Source organism: Bos indicus, chromosome 22, assembly GCF_029378745.1.
Source record: "Bos indicus isolate NIAB-ARS_2022 breed Sahiwal x Tharparkar chromosome 22, NIAB-ARS_B.indTharparkar_mat_pri_1.0, whole genome shotgun sequence".
Lineage (NCBI taxonomy): Eukaryota > Metazoa > Chordata > Mammalia > Artiodactyla > Bovidae > Bos > Bos indicus.
The window spans coordinates 16,333,058-16,353,050 of record NC_091781.1 but is presented as its reverse complement, the minus strand read 5'-3'; the positions used below and the strand labels follow the sequence as shown (position 1 = coordinate 16,353,050).

Sequence of the window (19,993 nt, the reverse complement as noted above, 5' to 3'; positions counted from 1 at the left end):
TGGGCATGCCTCCAGCTTTATTCTGTGACTTCTCTTATCTGGGAAGGGGTCTGTTAGCAGCGTCTCACTCAAATGGAATGCAATGGTAACCAGGGTTGTTATTAGAAGACTTGTTGATCTTCTCAAAGGAACACAGCCCAGCAGTCTCGGTGGCTCTGCTGTGCAGTCTCCATCCATCCTCAAGTGACTGTCATGCAGGCTGGGAAATGATCAGAAGAGACTCATCAGCAGTCTCCAGAGCTTTACCATTCCAACTGTCATGAGGTGCAGACCATGAGGGAAACAACCGGTTCCTACTTCCATCCATTTAAGGAGTGGCAGACAGTTTTTTGTTTAATTAAAAAAAAAATTACCCAGGGAATGGAAAACTTATCATGTTCATAGGTGAGAGCTGTTGAATTGCTACCCCAAGTGGTTTCCTTCATGAGTCACTGCTTAAACCCAAAATACTAGAACACAAGGTTCAAAGCTCCCGAATTCCATCAGTCAGACACACCAGTAACCTGCATGTTGCCCAGGAAAATTACCAGAGTTTTCAAAAACAAAATTAAGTGAAAAATCCTTTTCCCCAGAAGGATCTTTATCACGGAGCTCTGTATGACCCGTTTCTAAGAAGGCCACATCCCACTTCAAACAATATGATCACTTGGAGTACTGTTAAACATAAAATCCTTGCCTTGAGGCCTTCGTTTTCATTTTCTTTAAACTAGCCTCTGAAATGTCTGCCTTGTGTTTTGTGCTGCACTCCTGAAAACTGTTGCTTTTTTTCTTTTTTTTGGCTGCAGAGCATATGGAACTTCCCCGACCAGGGATCAGACCCGTGCTCCCTGCACTGGAAGCTGAGTCTTACCCACTGGACCACCAGGCAAGTCCAAAACCGTAACTTTGTAGGACAGAGCAGGCTTCATTTTTGCCGAGGAGGAAACAGCCAAGAGGTTTCTATCCGACTTGGGGAGCGGGAGGTTTGGATCGGCACCTGGAGGTCTCCCTTGCCCTCTATGTGCTCTCCACGAGGTGGGTTCTGTGGTGGCGCATGAGGTGCGAGTTGGAGATGAAGGCTGCACCGCACTTGGCACACTCATAGGGCTTCTCCCCCGTGTGGGTTCTCTGGTGCACCGTGAGGCTCGACCTCTGCCGGAAGGACTTGCCACACTCATTGCATGTGTATGGCTTCTCCCCGTTATGGATCCTCTGATGAATAAGCAGGTACGAGCTGCACGTGAAGGCCTTCCCACATTCGTTGCACACGTACGGAAGGTCCCCGCTATGAATTCTCTGGTGCACGATAAGGCAAGAGAGCTGACTGAAGGCCTTCCCACACTCGCTGCAGTCATAAGGTTTCTCTGCAGTGTGAATTCTCTGGTGCACGATGAGGTGTGAAAAACAACTGAAGGCTTTTCCACACTCTTTGCACTCATATGGCTTCTCCCCAGTATGGCTTCGCTGATGCACAATAAGATTGGCGCTCTGGGTGAAGGCTTTGCCACAGTCATTACAGGCGAATGGCTTCTCCCCGGTATGGATTCTCTGGTGAACAATGAGGTTGGAGCTCCGGGTAAACGTTTTCCCACACTCGTTACATTCATAGCATTTTTCTGTGATGTGGACTTTCTGGTGCCGGGCAAGCTGTGAGCTGTAACTGAAGGCTTTCTCACATTCGTTGCACTTAAAGGTTTTCTCTAAGGAGTGGATTTTTTGATGTACAGTCAGGTTTGAACTCTGGGTGAAGGCTTTCCCACACTTTGAACAAACATAGGGTTTCTGTCCAGTATGGATTCGCTGATGCACAACAAGGTTTGCACTCTGAATGAAGGCCTTCCCACACTGGTGACATTCAAAGGGTTTCTCCCCAGTGTGGATTCGCTGATGCACCACGAGATTTGCGCTCTGGCTAAAGCCTTTCCCACACACGCCGCATGTAAAAGGTTTCTGCCCAGGCTGGCTTTTCTGATTTTTAACAGAGCCAGAACTGAGGGTGTATCGCTCCTCAGCTTTGGGACACTTCTGGTCTTCCTCTTCTTTGAGGTTTTCAGGGAGGTGACAGTCCTTCACTGTCACCTGTCCAAAATCTTTCTGCTCCCTCTTTATTCTTTGCCTCTTTAACATGTTCCTATTTTCACAGGCTTCTCCTAACTTGGGTCCTTGCGGGTCAACTTTCTGGATTCTTCCTGAAACGATGAAGGATTTTTCTGTTTCATCACATATTTCAATTTTTGGAACCAATAACTGTCGATTTTTGGTTTCAGCACCTGAAACAAACAAACAAAAACAGAAAATGTAAGTTTCAGATTTTTAAGATCTAGAAAAAGAATAGGATGGTCAATTCATAAAGATGGGGAAGTATATTGAATTCAGCTGTAAGCTGCAGGTCATGAGCAACTGCACAGGGGAATCGAGCATCCAGACACCCTACTGGCACAGACCAGGGCAACTCTCCAACCAAGAAGGGAGTGGGTGGCATGGGGATGTTTAAGGCACAGAGCAATACTGGGCAAGGGGACAGTCCAGTTTGGTTGCTGGCTAAGACCATGGTAATGCAACTCCAGCACAGTCACTCAGGAAGGGCAGTGTCAGAGAAAGAGAATGGCTGAGCCCTGGATACAACAAAGCCCTGACTTCGACAACAGAAAACCCTGAAAAGCTAATCTTTTTTTGGTTATATCTATTTCTACTGTTGTGATTTTTTTTTTTAAACTCTACTCCATTTTTCTCCCTGTAGTTTAAAACTGCTCTTATATCTTCTTTTCTTCCTTCTTATCTTACTTTCTCCTTATTATCTCTTTCCCCTACTACCTCTTCACTCTTCCTTTCCTGGTTTTTTGGCCACATCACATGGCTTTTGGGATCTTAGTTCCTTGACCAGTGATCGAACCTGGGCCTTCAGCAGTGGAAGCGGGGAGTTCTAACCACTGGACCACCAGGGAATCCCCCTCTCCTTTTTCTTTTCTTTTTTTTTTTTTTAATATTTTTATTTATTTTTGGCTGTGCTGGGTCTTCGCTCCTGTTTGGGCTTTTCTCTAGTTGTGGCGAGCGGGGGCTACTCTCCAGTTGTGATGCTCAGGTTTCTCATTGCCATGGCTTGTCTTATTTCGGAGCATGGGCTCTAGGGTGCACAGACTCAGTAGCTGCAGCTCCCGGGATCTAGAGCACAGGCTCAATAGTTATCTTTCTGGATCAGAGATCGAACCTGTGTCTCCTGCATTGGCAGGCGGATTCTTTACCAGTGAGCCACCATGGAAGCCCCATCTTCTGAATTTTTCCAGATGTACAAAGGAAATAAAAACAAGTTATACTAAAAAGTTTAAAAACTTGTTTTAAATATATACACTTTAAGTACTTCCCTGGCAGTCCAGGGGTTAACACTCTGTACTTCCAATGCAGGGTGCAAGGGTTTGATCCCTAGGCAGGGAACTAAGATCCCACATGCTGCGTGGTATGGCTAAAAAATTAAAAAAAAAAATTTTTTTATTTTAATGTATAAACCTTAATAAATTCAATTTTAATGAGTACACACCAAACTGTAAATAAAACTCTCAGACATTCACATCAAAATTTCCAAAGTACTTTCATGTATACTATACAATTTTATTATCAAGATGAAAGTATTTCCCTTCACTTGTATGGGAGCTAAAAAAGTGCAAGGCTGTTTTCACTCACTGCTATATGTCCAGCACCTGTTACACAGCTGGGCACACAGGAAGCAGTACCTCAACAAATCTTATATTTACTGAATGAACAGATCCCAGTTCATAGAACAGAAAATGGAGGTTCAGAAAAAGAATGGACTTGCTCAAGGTCAAAGAGTTCTCAGAGATATGGCAGCAACTACACTGGGGTTCCCCCCTCAATGGCTAGAAGTCAGTGTTCTCGCCATTACCTGTAACAACAGAAATGGCTGGCAGAAAGGTGAGTCCTGGCTGGGAAAAGCAGGGAAAGAAAATAGTTGTCTGGTCTTGCCTGGTGGTCCAGTGGTTAAGACTCAGTCTTCCAATGCAAAGGACAGAAGTTCAATCCCTGGTTGTGAAACTAAGATCCCACATGCCACAGGGCAATTAAGACTGCACACTACAACTAGAGAGCCTGAATGCTACAAGTAGAGAAGCCCTTGAGGCAACCACTGAGCCCATACTCTGCAACAAGAAAAGCCCTTGCACCACAATGAGAAGCTGGTGCACCACAACTAGTGAAAGCCTACAGCCCACTTGCTACAACAAAGACCCGCACAGCCAAAAAAAAGAAAAATAGAAAACAGTGGCCATTCCTAGTGGATGGGTGCAGCTGTTGGAGTTCAGACCATGAATGTCTGATAAAGCAGGGAAACAGAAAAGAAGTGATATAAGGGGAATGTGCCAGAAGGACTAGAACAGAAAGCAAAGATAGGAAACAGAAGTTACTGAGAGTTTGGGGAATTAAAGAAGACACAGGAATATGAAAGGTGGCCGTCCTAACCTTCCCCAAAACACTGGTTTAAGAAAGGGACTTGGTTTGCAAATGCTTGAGGAACTGGCTAGGGAGGAGAGAGGGTTCAGAATATTCAGCCACAGCCCTGGCCAGGCAGACTCATAGCATGTCAGTGCCAGAGGGGCCTTGGCAGGCATGCAGGGACTGCTTCCACAACACAGGACTTATGGTGACCACACACTTGACCCAGTTACATGTCCCTACTTCACAAGCTTCCACCACTGCTAGCCAGGCATATCCTGAGTCCCAGCCTGGAGAACCAGGTGGTAAGTCAGCCATCATGACTGACTTTGGACATCATCATGGCTGACACAAGTGTTCAAAATCCTCTAGAAAGTCCACAAAGACCTATGAAAATAGAACACCTCAAAAAATCACCACAAAAGGTGACCCTTCTTATCTTAGTTAGCTTCTCTTGCAGGCTCACCAAGCTACAACAAACACGAAGCATAGGGAGAGGACATGTGTCTACATGTGTGCATAGATATGAAACTTGCTGAACAATAAATGTAATCAAAAGTTAAATTTGGAGAACTTCCCTGGTGGCTCAGTGGTAAAGAATCTGCCTGCCAAATAGGTGACACGTTTGATCCCCTGATCCGGGAAGATCCCATTTGCCGAGGACCAACTAAACCTGTGCGCCACAACTATACAGCTCTCAAAGCCTATGCTCCCTAGAGTCTGTGATCTGCAACAGAGAAGCCACTGCCTTTGCAGCAAGAAGGCCCAGCAGAGCCAAAAATAAATAAATATGTAAAATTATTTTTTAAAAAACTAAATTTGGAGTTTACCTGTGTTTGCCTGGTGTGGTGTCTTGAAACTGTGTGCAAAACAAGCCATTTCCTATGACAAATGCATAGGCATCTTTCAGTATTCCTCTGCCCAGCTCTCCCTGACACCTTCAACACCTCAGTACTCTCTGTTGCTCAGGCTAGGAGACCACACCAGCAGCCTCTGAAAAGATTTTGAGAAACCTCAACAGTCAGATTTTGAATCAGAGAATTGACCTCACCTAGACAGGCCATGTTCCCATGAGTGTCCAGTAGCTCGCTCTTGGCCAGAGTCCCTGGTAATGAAGAGCTGCCTGGGGTTGAAGCAGCAGGTGCCTCTTGTGTTGGTTTCAGGACTACAGCCATGTCCCAGAACATGTTCTGACCCTAGAAACAAGCAGGCACAGGTGGGTTTCTGAGGAGACTGTCGGTGGAAGGTGGTATGATCATAACTTTGAGGACAAGAACATAAGCACCTATTCTTCAAGGCCATAAAAAAAAAAAGAAAGAAAGAAAAACACCAAATATTTAAAAAAAGGGAAAAGGAAGCCAGAGAGTCTTCCCTAATCCCCAAGGTGAGTTAGGCAGAGAAGCAAGCCTGCTACCTTTTCCCCTATCACTTTGACTTCATCTCACTGCCCAAACCTAACTTGTCAGTGAGTGCATGACAAGACATGGGGAGATTTTTCAGAGTAGATCTTCCTAAAGCCTAAAGATCAAAGAAGCAAGGTTCTGGTCATATTATTACAGAGAGTCTTTGGGGTACCTCTGCCCTCATACAGCTAGTCATGGTGAGGTGTAGGTTTGAAAACATACAGCCTCACGACTCAAATTGTGGTCTGTGGACAAGCAGAATCACCATCACTGGGAGTGTGTGAAAACTGCAGAGTCTCTGACCAATACCCCAGATCTCCTGAATCAGAATCTTCATTTTGACAAGACCTCATATCCCCTGACCCCAACCCCTGGTGATTCTTACATATATTAGTTTGAGAAGTACAAGTAAGAGTTATCAAATCATGCCTGGACTCACTGGAAGAGCTTTTTTTTTTTTTGTATACAGAGATCTGGGGCCCACCTCCCCAGAGATTCTGATTTAACTTACATGAGATATGACATAGGTATCATGATTTCATAAAAAAACTCCCCAGCTAATTGCAAACTGTAGCACAGTTTGAGAAGCACTGGTTTATATAAAGTACTGAATGTCAACATCAATAGAATAGTATGTTTCAATTAAATTGCAAAAGACTAAAGGCCAGAGCCCTCACCAGGAAATAAGACTCTAGGTGTGGAAGCGGAAGGACAGGGTCCCTCCTGAAATCATGTGCAATCTTTAGGACCATCCTCCCTCTCTCCTCCCCGACCACTGCTTACCTTTTCCTCCTGTTCTGACACAGGGAGGCATGTCTGAGGAGCTTCCCCAGGGGCCCAGACTTTGATGTTTTCAGAGTGCACTTGTTGGCTGGATGCCTGGCCCACAAAGCCTTCCTCCTCTTCTTCCTCTTTTTTCACTGTCACTGGGCCCCAGTGAGCCAGGGCCACAGCCTCTCTCAATTCTGTGGTCATCGTCTCTGCTCAGCAGAATTCCTATGGCTGGGGGTTGCCCAGCAGAAGTCAAGCCCCATCTAATCTTTAAGTTTCAAAAGCTTCTTCCTGAGTTTCCTCCCAGGGACATGATGAGTAGTATCTACTGGGAAATCAGAAAACACTGTTAGTAGAGCAGAGGTTTCCCTGGATGCCACAAAGACCACAGGTTACCAGTGTCCAGGCAGCAGCCACTACAGCACAGGGTTTGCTCTATTCCTCAACAGGATGGAAGGAGTTGGACTGTAAATAGGCAATTTATCTCCATAATGATCACATTACAAACACTTTTATGTAATGTTTATTGATTTCCCCTGATTATACAGTTAATATAATTGTAAAAACTTAAAAAAACAGAAAATGATTAAAAAAAATTACCCCTTGCTCATCTCCAGAGAGATAATCACTGTATATTGAAGAATTTAAAATACTTATTTTGAGGGAAAACCTCCAACCATACTGACAATTATGACTTGAACTTTTTAATTTAGGGGATGCATATTTTCACAATTATCACCATGGGCTTTTTTTTTTTTAAGAAGGGTCATTACAATGCAAAGTTTTTTGTTTTGTTTGTTTTAAGCACCAAGAACAATAGTATGAACAAAAGACTCTCAAGAAAAAGACACCAACTGTGCTTCCTAGGTAGCACTAGTGGTAAAGAACCCGCCTGGCAATGCAGGAGACATAAAAGATGCAGGTTCAATCCCTGGGTCAGGAAGATCCCCTGGAGAAGGGCACAACAATCCATTCCAGTATTCTTGCCTGGAGAATCCCATGGACAGAGGAGCCTGGTGGGCTACAGTCCATGGGGTCGTAAAGAGTTGGACATGACTTACTGCTAAGCAACTTAGCACTAGACACCACCATGTTAGGAGAGGTTATCTCTGGGTGATGTAATCACAGGTGGTTTTAAGGTCCTCTTCCTTTGATTTTTATATTTTTCTATTTCTTTCAACTGTGAGACAAAATAGCACTCTTAAGATGGTAAATGTTTTAATGTTAAGTACATACAATGCCACCTCCTTCTGGCATGGTACTCTAAATATTATAATATACATAATTTAAAAACAATATAAATACTATATATTATATAATACCTATAATATTATAGGACTTCCCTCATAGCTCAGTCGGTAAAGAATCTGCCTGCACTGCAGGAGACCTGGGTTCGATTCCTGGGTTGGGAAGATCTGCTGGAGAAGGAAATGGCAATCCATTCCAGTATTCTTGCCTGGAAAATCCCATGGACAGAGGAGCCTGGTGGGCTGCAGTCCATGGGGTCGCCAAGAGTTGCACACGACTTAGCGACTAAACCACCACCACCATAATATTATAATTTACTAAACCAGCCCCTATTTATTAATCACTGCTTTAGTAAAAGAACCTTGTTTCCAGTTTATTTTCTTAACATAATTTTTAAGATTCTTTTCATGCAAATAGTTTTTTCTGCTGCTGAATTATTCCTTTAGAATAGAGGGATTACTAACCAAAGGATTTTATAGGTGACATATATTGTCAAACTGCTTTCTAAAAGGACTGAAACAAATCATATCACCATGAACTAACAGTTCCCCAGTATCACAGCCAAGCCAACAGATTTTTTTGTTCTTAATCTGTGAGTATTAATCTACCATTATAACTGATTATGGAGAAACTGAAATTTTCCTATTTCCCTTTAGGAGTCTTATTAGGAGAAAAGTGCTAAATTTCATTAAGTTCTCTTTTGCTACTACTGAAGTGATCATATACTTTATTCTGCATTAACTTATTGGCAACTTATTCCATACCCTGCATCTCTTGAGTAGTGCAATATTTCAGTCCTGCAACAAATCTTAATTCTGGAGAATTCTTCTTTCCATGACTAGTTGAATTTTATCAGGGAGGAAGGTCCTTAATACTCGTTTCACCCGTGTATACACAAGATCGCCTACTTTGGGCATTGATATCAGACTGCTGATATTCTAACTGGCCTCCAGCCCTAGACAGCACAGTCTCCTATCATGGGCTTTCTTTCAACGTCCTTTCCCTATTTCCAATCGTGGCAACCCATCTCCTCCACCTCCAGACGCCACACAGCCCAGATCCTGGGATAAGCCGGGCCCCTGGGGCGGTTCGTGTCCAACCTACCCCGGGACTAGGCCCCCGGTAGGTAGGCAACAGCGGATTTCCGAAGTGCCGGGGCGCGGAGCCGCCCCGGGACAGACAGACAGTGCTGGGATCCCTGAAGGGAGGACGAGGGGGGCATACCCCTGGAATGGACCCTCCCGCGCCCCCGACGTTCGCGCCCAGGCCACACCACCCCCGCTCACCGTGCGCGGAGCAGAAGCACTGCCGGAGCTCGCGAGCTCTGGAGCAGAAGGCGGGTGGCCTGGACCCCGGCGCCTACCGGCACGAGAACAATGACCGGACAGGAAGTGCCTGGGGATGGGCTTCCGGCTCCCCAAGTCGCCAGACCAGCCTCTCTAGGAATCTCGGAGGTACTGTCTTCTCGTTGGGTGTCCAATTTCGCAACGGATCAGGGATGGAAGAACAAGCTTAGAGGAAGAGTGCAGGTGGACTAGGGACCCTGAACCTCAGGGCAAGGGGCATTCCTACGCCTGGCAAGAGCAATGAAGTGAGGAGAGCAGCTGGGAGCCTGAAGCTACAGAGTATCCATCTGTAGAAGGCCCTGATCATTTTGACCCTAATGTTTTATTTTGGAAATATCAAACGTACAGAGAATGGTACAGTGAATGCCTGTACTCAACAAAAACACTTCACTCTCTTTGCGTTGGACTTTCCTGGTGGCTTAGTAGTAAAGAATCTGCCTGCCACTGCAGGGGACAGGATCAGATCCTGAGTCCAAAATATCCCCTGGAGAAGGAAATAGCAATCCGCTCTAGTATTCTTGCCTGGAGAATTCCACGGACAAAGGATCCAGGTAGGCTTCTATAGCCCATGAAGTCACGAGTCAGACATTACTGAGTAACTAAACAACGTTTGCCTTCTCTCTCTATGCATACTGGAAAACATTTTTAAAGTTGTAAACATCAAAATACTCATTCCAAATAGTTCTACATGTATCCTTTAATAAGAATCTTGACACTAACAATACTATCATTACAGGTAGGAAAATTAACAAATATTCCCAAATATCATCTATTATCAGTCATTTTTAAATTTTCAACTGTCCTAAAATATAGACTTCATTAATTGTTTTTCCAAGTCAGCTTCACACACTATATTTGGTATGGCTGTTTAGATTTGCTTTCTAGTATGAATTTACAGATTCACAGGAGTTGCAAAGATAATAATAACCTTCAACTAGTTTCCATCAATGGGTACATCTTACATAATTATAATTTAAGATAAAAATCAGGAAACTGACATTGGTACAATGTGTGTGTGTACTTGTCATTTTATCACGTGTAGATTTGTGGAACCACCATCACAATTCAGATACACAATGTTTCCAACACCAAGACCTCTCTAAGGGCAACCCCTCCCTCTTCTGTTGCTCTGTCCCTCCATCCCCAACCTCTGGCAACCACTAATCTGGTTTTTTTCATCCCTATACTTTTTTTGTTATTTTAGAGTATTATATAAATGTGACCATACAGTATACGACCTTTTGAGATTGGATTTTTTCACTCAGCATAATTCTCTTGGAATGCACTTGAGTCACTGCAGATATCAATAGGTCATTCAATTTTACTGCACAGTAGTAAGTATTCCATGGTATAGATATATGGCAGTTTCTTTTAACCACCTGTTGAAGGATATTTGATGAGTTATTACAAATTACTATTACTAGCAAAACTGCTTTTAACAATCACATACAGGCGTGTGTGTGTGTGTGTGTGTGTGTAACAGTTTTCATTTTTTTGAGATGAATGCTCAGAGTGCAAGTACTGGGTCATATGGTAAATGCATGTTTGGTTTTATAAAAAACTGCCAAATTATTCCCCATGGTGGCTGTACTATTTCTCATTCCTGGCAATGTAATAGATTCAGTTCCTTTGCATCCTTGCCAGCATTTAGCATTAAAATATTTAAAAGCTCTTCTGATAGCTGTACAGATTTGTATCTTGCAATTCCCTAGTGGCTAATGATGTTGAGTATCTTTTCACTTGCCAATTTATACTTTGGTAAAATACCTGTTCATGTCCTCTGCCCATATTCTAATTGGATCTATTTATTATTGCTGAGTTTTAAGAATTATCTAGCCTAGATACAAATTCTGTGTTGGATATATGATTTGCAGACATTTTCTCCCAGTGTGTAATGCCTTTTCATCCTCGCTCTTTAGTATCTTTTAAACCCCCCTCCCCTCCACTAGTTGTATCTTTCATTATGGAAAATTTCATACATATACAAAAGTAGTACAATAAACTCTCAATACTCACCCAGCATCAACAATTATTATCACTCCCTTCTCTTTTTCATCATCTTTGAAGAATCCAGTGCAGTGGTGGTTTTTTTTTTTTTTTCTTTTTTTTTTGCTGCACCGCCCAGCTTGTAGGATCTTAGTTCCCCAACTGAACTAAGGATTGAATGTTCGCCCTCCGCAATGAGAGCAGAGGACTCACCACTGGGCGGCCAGGGGATTCCAACAATGCAGTTTTCCTAGACAATATGCCGCATTCTGAACTTGTTTCTTATGATGTCTTTTATCTTGTTCCTTTGCTTCCTGTATTTCCTGTAAACTAGCAATCAGGTCTAAGAAGCTTGATGAATTCAGGTTATACTTTTGGCTTATTGCATTACATGTGGAGGGAGGCACATTATGTGAGTTGTCTCAGCAATGTTACATTTTGTTAAACTGATTAAGAGGTAAATGCCAGATCTCTTCATTGTTAAAGTAGTTGTGATTATTACATAATGGGGGTAATTTTTCTTCAGTATGGACAAAAAGCATCTTCATATTCATTACCCCATAAAAACTTAGGGAGGTAGATATTCTTCCTTCTGTTTAACAAATGAAGAAACCAAGGCTCCAAGAAATGAAACCATTTGTCCAAGGAAAAGTGGCAGAATCTGACTCTTAAGGCCTTCAGACTTTTAACTCAGGCCCCTTCCAGTTTTCACTCTTGGTCCTTTCAGTCTAAAAAGGAACCAGCCCTCAAAGAACTTCAGGGTTGAATTCATAACACTTACTATAATCAACACACCACTGCAATGCTGCTAAGTATCAGAAAACAAAATCCCAATATTAAGGTATTTATACTTCAGTGACAGAACTGGCGTTCTGAGAATTACAACATAAAATTACCAAACCAAGAATACAAGAATTAAGTTTACAAATGTACAAAAGGGTACAGAATGAATAATGATTGGTTCACTGGGAGTAAATGGGCCTGACCACTCAGAGATGGATTCTGAATTGGTATAATCAGAGATTTGAAGGGCTTGGCTGTGTAAAAAAACTTATGTGGTAAGTTGAGTGCTGGGATAGAATGTTGTCTCTTGAGTAACAAGCCATTTGTATGTTTACCAATGAAATATTGATTAGAAGTGAGAATGACAGTAGCAGAGATAATCAGCTCTGAGGTTGAGGTTAAGGATTTTTCCCGGTCAGCAAGGCAAGTGACATAGGACTGTCTTTCTATTTTGACACTCTACATCCACTAGGTTTAAAATCCAAAGGTTGAAAAAATAAACTTTTTTTTCTTGGCATCAAATTAATGGCCAGACATTATTTAGTAAGCCAATATTTTTTTTCCATAAAAACAAACTAGGTATATTATATATTATCTCCCTTAAACATTTAAAAAGCTGTTTTTAAAGTTTTTTTAGAGTACTAAATTCCAAAGTTAACCATCCACCATACTTCCTTACTATAAAAATTAAACTTTTGAGGTTCATGAAGTCCTAATATTAACTTGATGAACAAACACTACATTATGCCATTTTCCAGATTTTGACCATATCTCTTTTATCCAATTTTATTGACAATTAAATTATTTCATAAAGTACTGTCACATGATCCTTTTACTAAATGCTCAAAACAATTCTATGAAGTAGGGGTTATGCCAGTATTTGACTGACAGAGAAACTGAGACTTAGAGACTGACTTAATAACATCACAGAGCTCGTAAGTGAAAGAGCCAGGATCCAAACCTAGGTTTTCAGATTCCAAATCCAGTGTACTTAAATTGTCCTCAAAGAGCAGTCCTACCCACCCAACTTCATGTTTTGTATGTCTTAATCACACTGTCTGTATAGACATTCTCTAACAGTGATACTATCTTTAAGATGTACCAAATATACGTATCTTTTCAAAACATACACTTTTTAATACAAAGATATTTTTGCCATCATTTACAACATCTTCATTATATCTTATAAATCATAATTCAGTTTCTTCAGAATCTTTAAGTGCTTCAAGGTCCTTTTCTAGGTTCATAAGAAATGATTTGGAACAGAGTATCTTTTAACTAGAATTTGGCTTATGTTTTCGTAGTCTTGAAAGTCTAGATTAACTTTCTGCCTCATGCAACACACTTGTCTACAAAAGGGTCAATCATGACTTTTTTTTCCTTATAAAAACCCTATGCTGCCATTTATCCAACAGTCACTTACAGAGGCAGGGATGGTATTCCATTTTACACAATACTAGATTTTCTGAATCTTGATCTTGGACTCATTGGCATTTTGGACCCAAGAGAATTTGGACCCAAGAGAATAGGACCGAAAATCCTCCAAAGAATGGATTTTTGGTTGAAGATGAAGGTTTGAAGTCTGAGAGAATTCTTTTTCAGACTCATCACATTCACAGTTTTTTTCATCTGTATGAATTTTCTGATGTACAGTCAGGTTTTTTCTTTGCCTAAAAACTTTACTACAGTCATTACACCCATATGGTTTCTCTCCTGTGTGGATTCTCTGGTGGCCAACTAAATTCCTCTTAGAAGTAAAAGATTTTCTACACTTTTCACATTCATATGGTTTTTCCCCAGTGTGCATTCTCTGATGTACAACAAGGTTTTTGTTCTGACTAAAGTCTTTTCCACACTCACTACATTTATAAGGTTTTTCTCCAGTATGGATTCTTTGATGCACCATAAGATTTCTACTAGAGGTAAGCACTTTTCTACATACATGACATTCATAGGTTTTTTCTCCACTGTGAATTCTTTGATGCTCAATAAGATTTCTATTGTAAGTAAAGCCCTTCCCACACTCATTACATGCATAAGGCTTCTCACCAGTGTGGATTCTCTGATGGGCTATCAGGTTTGAGCGGTAACTGAAGACTTTCCCACAGTCATTACATTTGTACGATTTTTCCCTTGTGTGAATCCTCTGATGTCCAATGAGGCTTTTCTTCAGAATGAAGCATTTGCCACACTCATTACACTCATATGGTTTCTCACCACTGTGGATTCTCTTATGTTCAATGAGGTTTCTGTTAGAACTGAAAGCTCTTCCACATTCATTGCATTCAAAAGGCTTTTCCCCGGTGTGGATTCTCCGATGTACGAGCAGGCTTGAATTGTAACTGAAAGCCTTCCCACAATCCTCACATTTGTAGGCCTTCTCTTGTGTATGGAGCTTCTGATGGACCATGAAACTTTTGCTCATAATGAAGGTTTTCCCGCACTCTCGACATTCATAGGGCTTCTCCCCATTGTGGAGTCTCTCGTGGTCAATGAGGTTTCTGTTAGAACCAAAGACTTTGCCACAGTCTTTACATTCATAGAGATTCTCTCCAGTGTGGAACCTCTGATGTAAAATGAGGCTCTTTTTCAGAATGAAAACTTTCCCACATTCATTACATTCATAGGGCTTCTCCCCATTGTGGAGTCTCTGATGGTCAAAAAGGTAAGCGCTCTGAGTGAAGGCTTTCCCACATTCAGTACATTTATAAGGCTTCTCTCTGCTATGCATCCGCTTATGGTCAATGAGACTTGACTTAGAAGTGAAAATCTTCCCACATTTTTTACAACCAAAAGTCTTCTTTTCTGTGTGAACTCTCTGGTGTAGGAGGAGGCTTTTGCTTCGAATGAAAACTTTTCCACATTCTTTACATTTATATGGGTTCTCTGTACTGTGGAGCCGCTGATGGTCAACCAGGTAAGTGGTCTGGGCAAAAGTTTTTCCACATTCATCACATTTATAGGGTTTTTCCCCAGAGTGGATTCTCTGGTGCAGAATGAGGCTCTTCTTCAGAATGAAAGCTTTCTGACACTTGTTACATTTATAAGGTTCTTCTCCTTTGTGGAGCCTCTGGTGGTCAATGAGGTAAGCATTCTGAGAAAAAACTTTGCCACACTCATTACATTTATAAGGTCTCTCCCCAGAATGGCGTCTTAGATGTATTATAAGGCCTGAGTGCCTATAGAAGCCCTTTCCACACTCCTTACATTTATAAGGTTTCTCCCCAGTGTGGATTCTCTGATGGTTTAGAAGGTAAGCACTCTGAGAGAAGGCTTTCCCACATTCATTACATTTATAAGGTTTCTCACCAGAATGGTTTCGTAAATGCATTAGAAGGCTTGAGCGCTGAATAAAGCCTTTTCCACACTCCTTACATTTATGAGGTTTCTCCCCAGTGTGGATCCTCCGATGATTTATAAGATGGGAGATTTTATTGAAATGTTTATAACACATATCACATTTATACAGCTTCTTTCCTTCAGCACCTATTAAACTTTCAGAAAAAGCTGAATCTGAAGCCAAGCTTTCTTCAAATTCCTTCCACTTTTGGCCTCGTTTTTCTGGTGGAGTCCTTTTTTTCTTGTCTCGTTCACATAGGGAACCTTTCTTCAGTGTATCTCTTTCCCTTGCTTCATTTCTCCACTGACTTGAAAAAATTTGCCATTCACACTCTTCCTCAAAGTCAAGAAGATATGGAACACCTCCTTGAAATCTTTTTGATATTCCTCTCTGAGAATCTGCTCTTTGAGATATGTTCAACTTGGATGTCACCTCCTCGTTCTCAGTCATGGTCTCCCATTCTGGTAAAAGAAATTAAAAATGCAAATATTACCATATCCTTGTCAGCAACAAGATCTTCAAAAGACTTTAAAACAACTAGAAGGATACTTTTACATGCACACAAAAAGGAAAAGCTTTTCATTAAATGGGAGTACAAAGCAGAATGCTACACTGACAGAATGTTATAAATGGATTAACACGGAATTCATTCTGAGATACTTCTAAGCTTGTTGCCTTCAGGGAGCAGATGGAAACATAGAAAGGATGTTGAATAAACAGATGTAAGAAGAACTAGAGAAGATCTTAATACAGGTGGTTCACATATAAGCTCATGAAGCTGGATGGGGCTTATAAAGAACTATCTTTTTTTTTCCTTCTTCATGCTAAGAAGATGGAAACTCTCAAAGAAAGAAAATATACCTAAAAACTCTGAAGGCCATCTTTAACTTTTGAAGAGTCAAGTGCATCAACATTTTTCAATTACTTGAAAGTAATTAATCTACAGGAAAAAATCTATTAAAAAGCAACTTAACACTTCGAATTCTTCTTTTAAAATTGAGAAATGAAATTTTAAAATTAATTTCACAAAAAACTAGGTCTACATTAGACTCCATCATGTAGTTATATATAAAAAATACTGAATGAAAAGAAAAAATATAGAGACATTAAAAACTATGAAAACATCTATAAAATAATGAGGCTAAACTAGTTAACCTCTTTATGACTCTAATATTCTCAAATATTTTAAAATATGAAATGATGTATATTTTAAATGTTTTGGAAACTCATTTTCACCATCCAAATGTGAGAAAAATTATGAACTAGTTCCCCAAATTATCTAATAAAATAAAATAATATAAATAATAATAACATTATCTTCTATTTGAGTATAAAAACAATATTCTTCTACCTAAATAGAGAGAAAATACATAGGAAAGGAGTGTTAATGGACTGGTTTTACAATTTAAGCAGAATGCTGGTTGAAAGGAAAGTTTTCTTTCTTTAAGGAAACTTTTCTTTCTTTCCTTTCTTTATAGAAGCATTTTAAGAAATAGAAGTGTTGCAAGTGGTTAAACAGAAATGGAAAATGGTTAAGAATGAAGGACTTATATATACACTAGCTAATTAGCTGGATAAATGAAATTTTAGTATAGAAATCAGACTATGTGTGGGCCTAATGAGCTTTAAGGGACTTGGGAAAAAAATATCAGAATGATAGACAGAGCTGATTAGTTTCTGCAATCTTTGGTTAAGCAGGCAAGAAAAAGACAGGCTTCCCTACCTCCAATCCACCCCAATCCTCTAATCCATGTCCATTCCATTGCTAATTATCTTTCCAATACGTATATTTGATCATATCACTCACCTGCTCAAAACAAACAATGCTTCATTGCCTATACGATAATGCACAAATGACAAGAACAGCCCAAGAGACGCTATCCTCCACTATCTGTTACTTTTCTGGCTTAACTTCTTATTAGTACCCTTTATGCCTATAGACTCTCGGAGAAGGCAACGGCACTCCACTCCAGTACTCTTGCCTGGAAAATCCCATGGATGGAGGAGCCTGGTAGGCTGCAGTCCATGGGGTCGCTAAGAGTCAGATACGACTGAGCGGCTTCACTTTCACTTTTCACTCTCATGCATTGGAGAAGGAAATAGCAACCCACTCCAGTGTTCTTGCCTGGAGAATCCCAGGGATGGGGAAGCCTGGTGGGCTGCTGTCTATGGGGTCACACAGAGTTGGACATGACTGAAGTGACTTAGCAGCAGTAGCAGTATGCCTATAGACTCTAGGCATGGAAAACTATGTACAGATGCCCAAACATGTCATGTTTTTGCTTACTTCCCGATCACTGCCCATGCCCCTTTCTCTTTCTGAATTTGCTCTTCCTCTTCTCAATTTGTTACCTGCCCAAACTTATAGGCTTAAAAACTAAGTATAAAAGTTACCCCCATTGGAATTACCACTGATCTTACAGGAAAAAAAAAGTTTAAAGGAATACTATGAATGATTCTGTGCCAACTGAACAACTTAAGATGGAATGGTCAAAAAAAAAAAAAATGAAATGACCAAATTTCTAGAAAGACACAATGTACTAAAATTGACTCGGGATGACACAGAAAACTGAATAGTTCCATAATAAGCAATGAAATACAATCAGTAAACAAAAAACTACCAACAAAGAAAAGCCCAGATCCAAACTGTTTTACTGATGAACACTACCAAACATTAAAAGAATGAACACCAATTCTTCATACTCTTCCAATAAACAAAAAAGGTGGAAACACTTCCCAACTAATTCTATGAGGCCAGTATCACCTACATACTAAAAGCAGACAAAGATATTACAAAAACAGACAAAACTACAAAACAACCATATCTTTATGAATAGAGACATAAGAATCTTCAACAGGGGTTTCCTGGTGGTTCAGTAGTAAAGAATCTGCCTGCCAATACAACAGATATGGGTTCAATTCCCGGTCTGGGAAGATACCACATGCCACAGAAAAACTAAGCCATAGCTACTGATCCTGTGTTCTGGAGTCCAGGAGCCACAACAGCTGAAGCCTGCATACCCTAGAGCCTGTGCTTGGCAACAAGAGAAGCCACCACCATAAGCCCATGCACTGTAACTGAGAGTAGTTCCTGCTCGCCACAACTAGAAAAGAGCCCATGCAGCAATGAGGAACCAGCACAGCCAAATAAGTAAAATAAAAGCAAAACAAAACAAAACAAAATCTCACCAAATATTAGCTGACTCCAGCAACACATAAAAAGAATTCTACACCATGACCAAGTGAGATTTATCACAGGAAGGCAAATATGGGTATAACATCAGATAATCAATTAATGTAATACATCATTGTGCTTAGCACCAAAGAATTGATGCTTTTGAACTGTGGTGTTGGATAAGACTTTTGAGAGTCCCTTGGACTGCAAAGAGATCCAACCAGTCCATCCTCAAGGAGATCAGTCCTGAGTGTTCATTGGAAGGGCTGATGCTAAAGCTGAAACTCCAATACTCTGGCCACCTGATGTGAAGAACTGACTCATTTAAAAAGACCCTGATGCTGGGAAAGATTGAAGGCTAGAGGAGAAGGGGATGACAGAGGAGATGGTTGGATGGCATCACCGACTCAATGGACATGAGTCTGGGTAAACTCCGGAAGTTGGTGATGGACAGGGAGGCCTGGCATGACACAGTCTATGGGGTTGCAATGAGTTGGACACGACTGAGCGACTAAACTGAACTGAACTGAAAGAAGCAACCAAAAAACTACCCTAACTAAGTAGGTTCAGCAAGGTTGTAGGATAAATATTAATATACAAAAGCAGTATATTTCTGTACCATAGCCCTGAACAATAAAAAAAAAAAAAAAGAAAATTAAGAAATCATATAATATCATCTGGGATTTCATTGGCAGTCCAGTGTTTTTACTGCTGGGGCTCAGGTTCAACCTCTGGTTGGGGAACTAAGATCCCACAAGTGGTATAGCCCCTTCCCCACAAAAAAGTCACTTACTTCTGTAAATCTTTCTCTAAACCACCCACCTCTCCTCCTACTCTCCCAGTTTTCATCATACCAAGCTCTTATCTGCTCCCACATTCATGCATACTTTTATTATATAGCATTTGTTACATTGTATTATATTTATTTTTGTAAAAGTCTGTCAATTCAACTGGAATGTACTTTAAGGCAGGGATTAAGCTTGATGTGTGAGCTACTTGATATTTCTTGAATAACTGCCTTTAAATTCTATTCCAATCTCTTAAATGAACATTTATAATTCTTTTACATATTGAAGAAGTATGTGCAAGCTATCTGGGAGTTTGCTTTTTCTGGCTTTGCTGGGTCTTCACTGCTGCTTGGGCTTTTCTCTAGTTGTAGCAAGCAGGGGCTAATCTCTACTTGCAGTGTGTGGGCTTCTCATTGTGGTGGCTTCTCTTGTTGCAGAGCATGGGCTCTAGGGCATGTGGGCTTCAGTAGTTGTGGCTCCCAGGTTCCAGAGCACAGGCTCAATAGTGATGGCACACTACCTTAGTCGCTCTGCAGCATATGAGATCTCCCCAGACCAGGGATCAAACCCACGTCTCCTGCATTGGCAGATGGATCCTTTACCACAGAGCCAACAGGGAAGGCTTGAAGTCTGCTTTTCTACCAGCTTATCAATGCACAGAAACTGAGTACATAAAACTGTCAAATTTGATAGTGTCACAGTCTACTCCCAGGTCAGAACACCATGGGCTA

The 19,993-nt window shown here is 41.0% G+C and overlaps 2 protein-coding genes across 6 annotated transcripts in view; both read right to left on the bottom strand.

Moving 5' to 3' along the window:
* Positions 1-9,261, bottom strand: ZNF35 (zinc finger protein 35). Of its 2 annotated transcripts, none has more exons than XM_019984388.2 (4): positions 9,131-9,261; positions 6,609-6,921; positions 5,474-5,618; positions 1-2,249 (listed from the first exon to the last, which is right to left on the bottom strand). In XM_019984388.2, the coding sequence occupies exons 2-4, from the start codon at positions 6,798-6,800 to the stop codon at positions 997-999; spliced, it is 1,590 nt and encodes a 529-aa protein (XP_019839947.1). In that variant the 5' UTR covers positions 6,801-6,921; positions 9,131-9,261; the 3' UTR covers positions 1-996. The 2 variants fall into 2 exon arrangements, with proteins under 2 accessions (XP_019839947.1, XP_019839948.1); XM_019984389.2 differs by having other exon boundaries at positions 6,609-6,924; positions 9,131-9,255.
* Positions 9,262-9,867: 606 nt separating this feature from the next.
* LOC109576059 (zinc finger protein 660) overlaps positions 9,868-19,993 on the bottom strand; it is a 59,818-nt gene continuing 49,692 nt past the window's right edge. For 3 of the 4 annotated variants that reach the window (XM_019984378.2, XM_070776200.1, XM_070776201.1), the window contains exon 6: positions 9,868-15,760. In XM_019984378.2, the coding sequence (XP_019839937.1) occupies positions 13,416-15,760 (2,345 nt within the window). In that variant the 3' untranslated portion in view covers positions 9,868-13,415. The remainder of the gene's footprint in view (positions 15,761-19,993) is intronic. The other variant, XM_070776206.1, reaches the window with a different exon arrangement.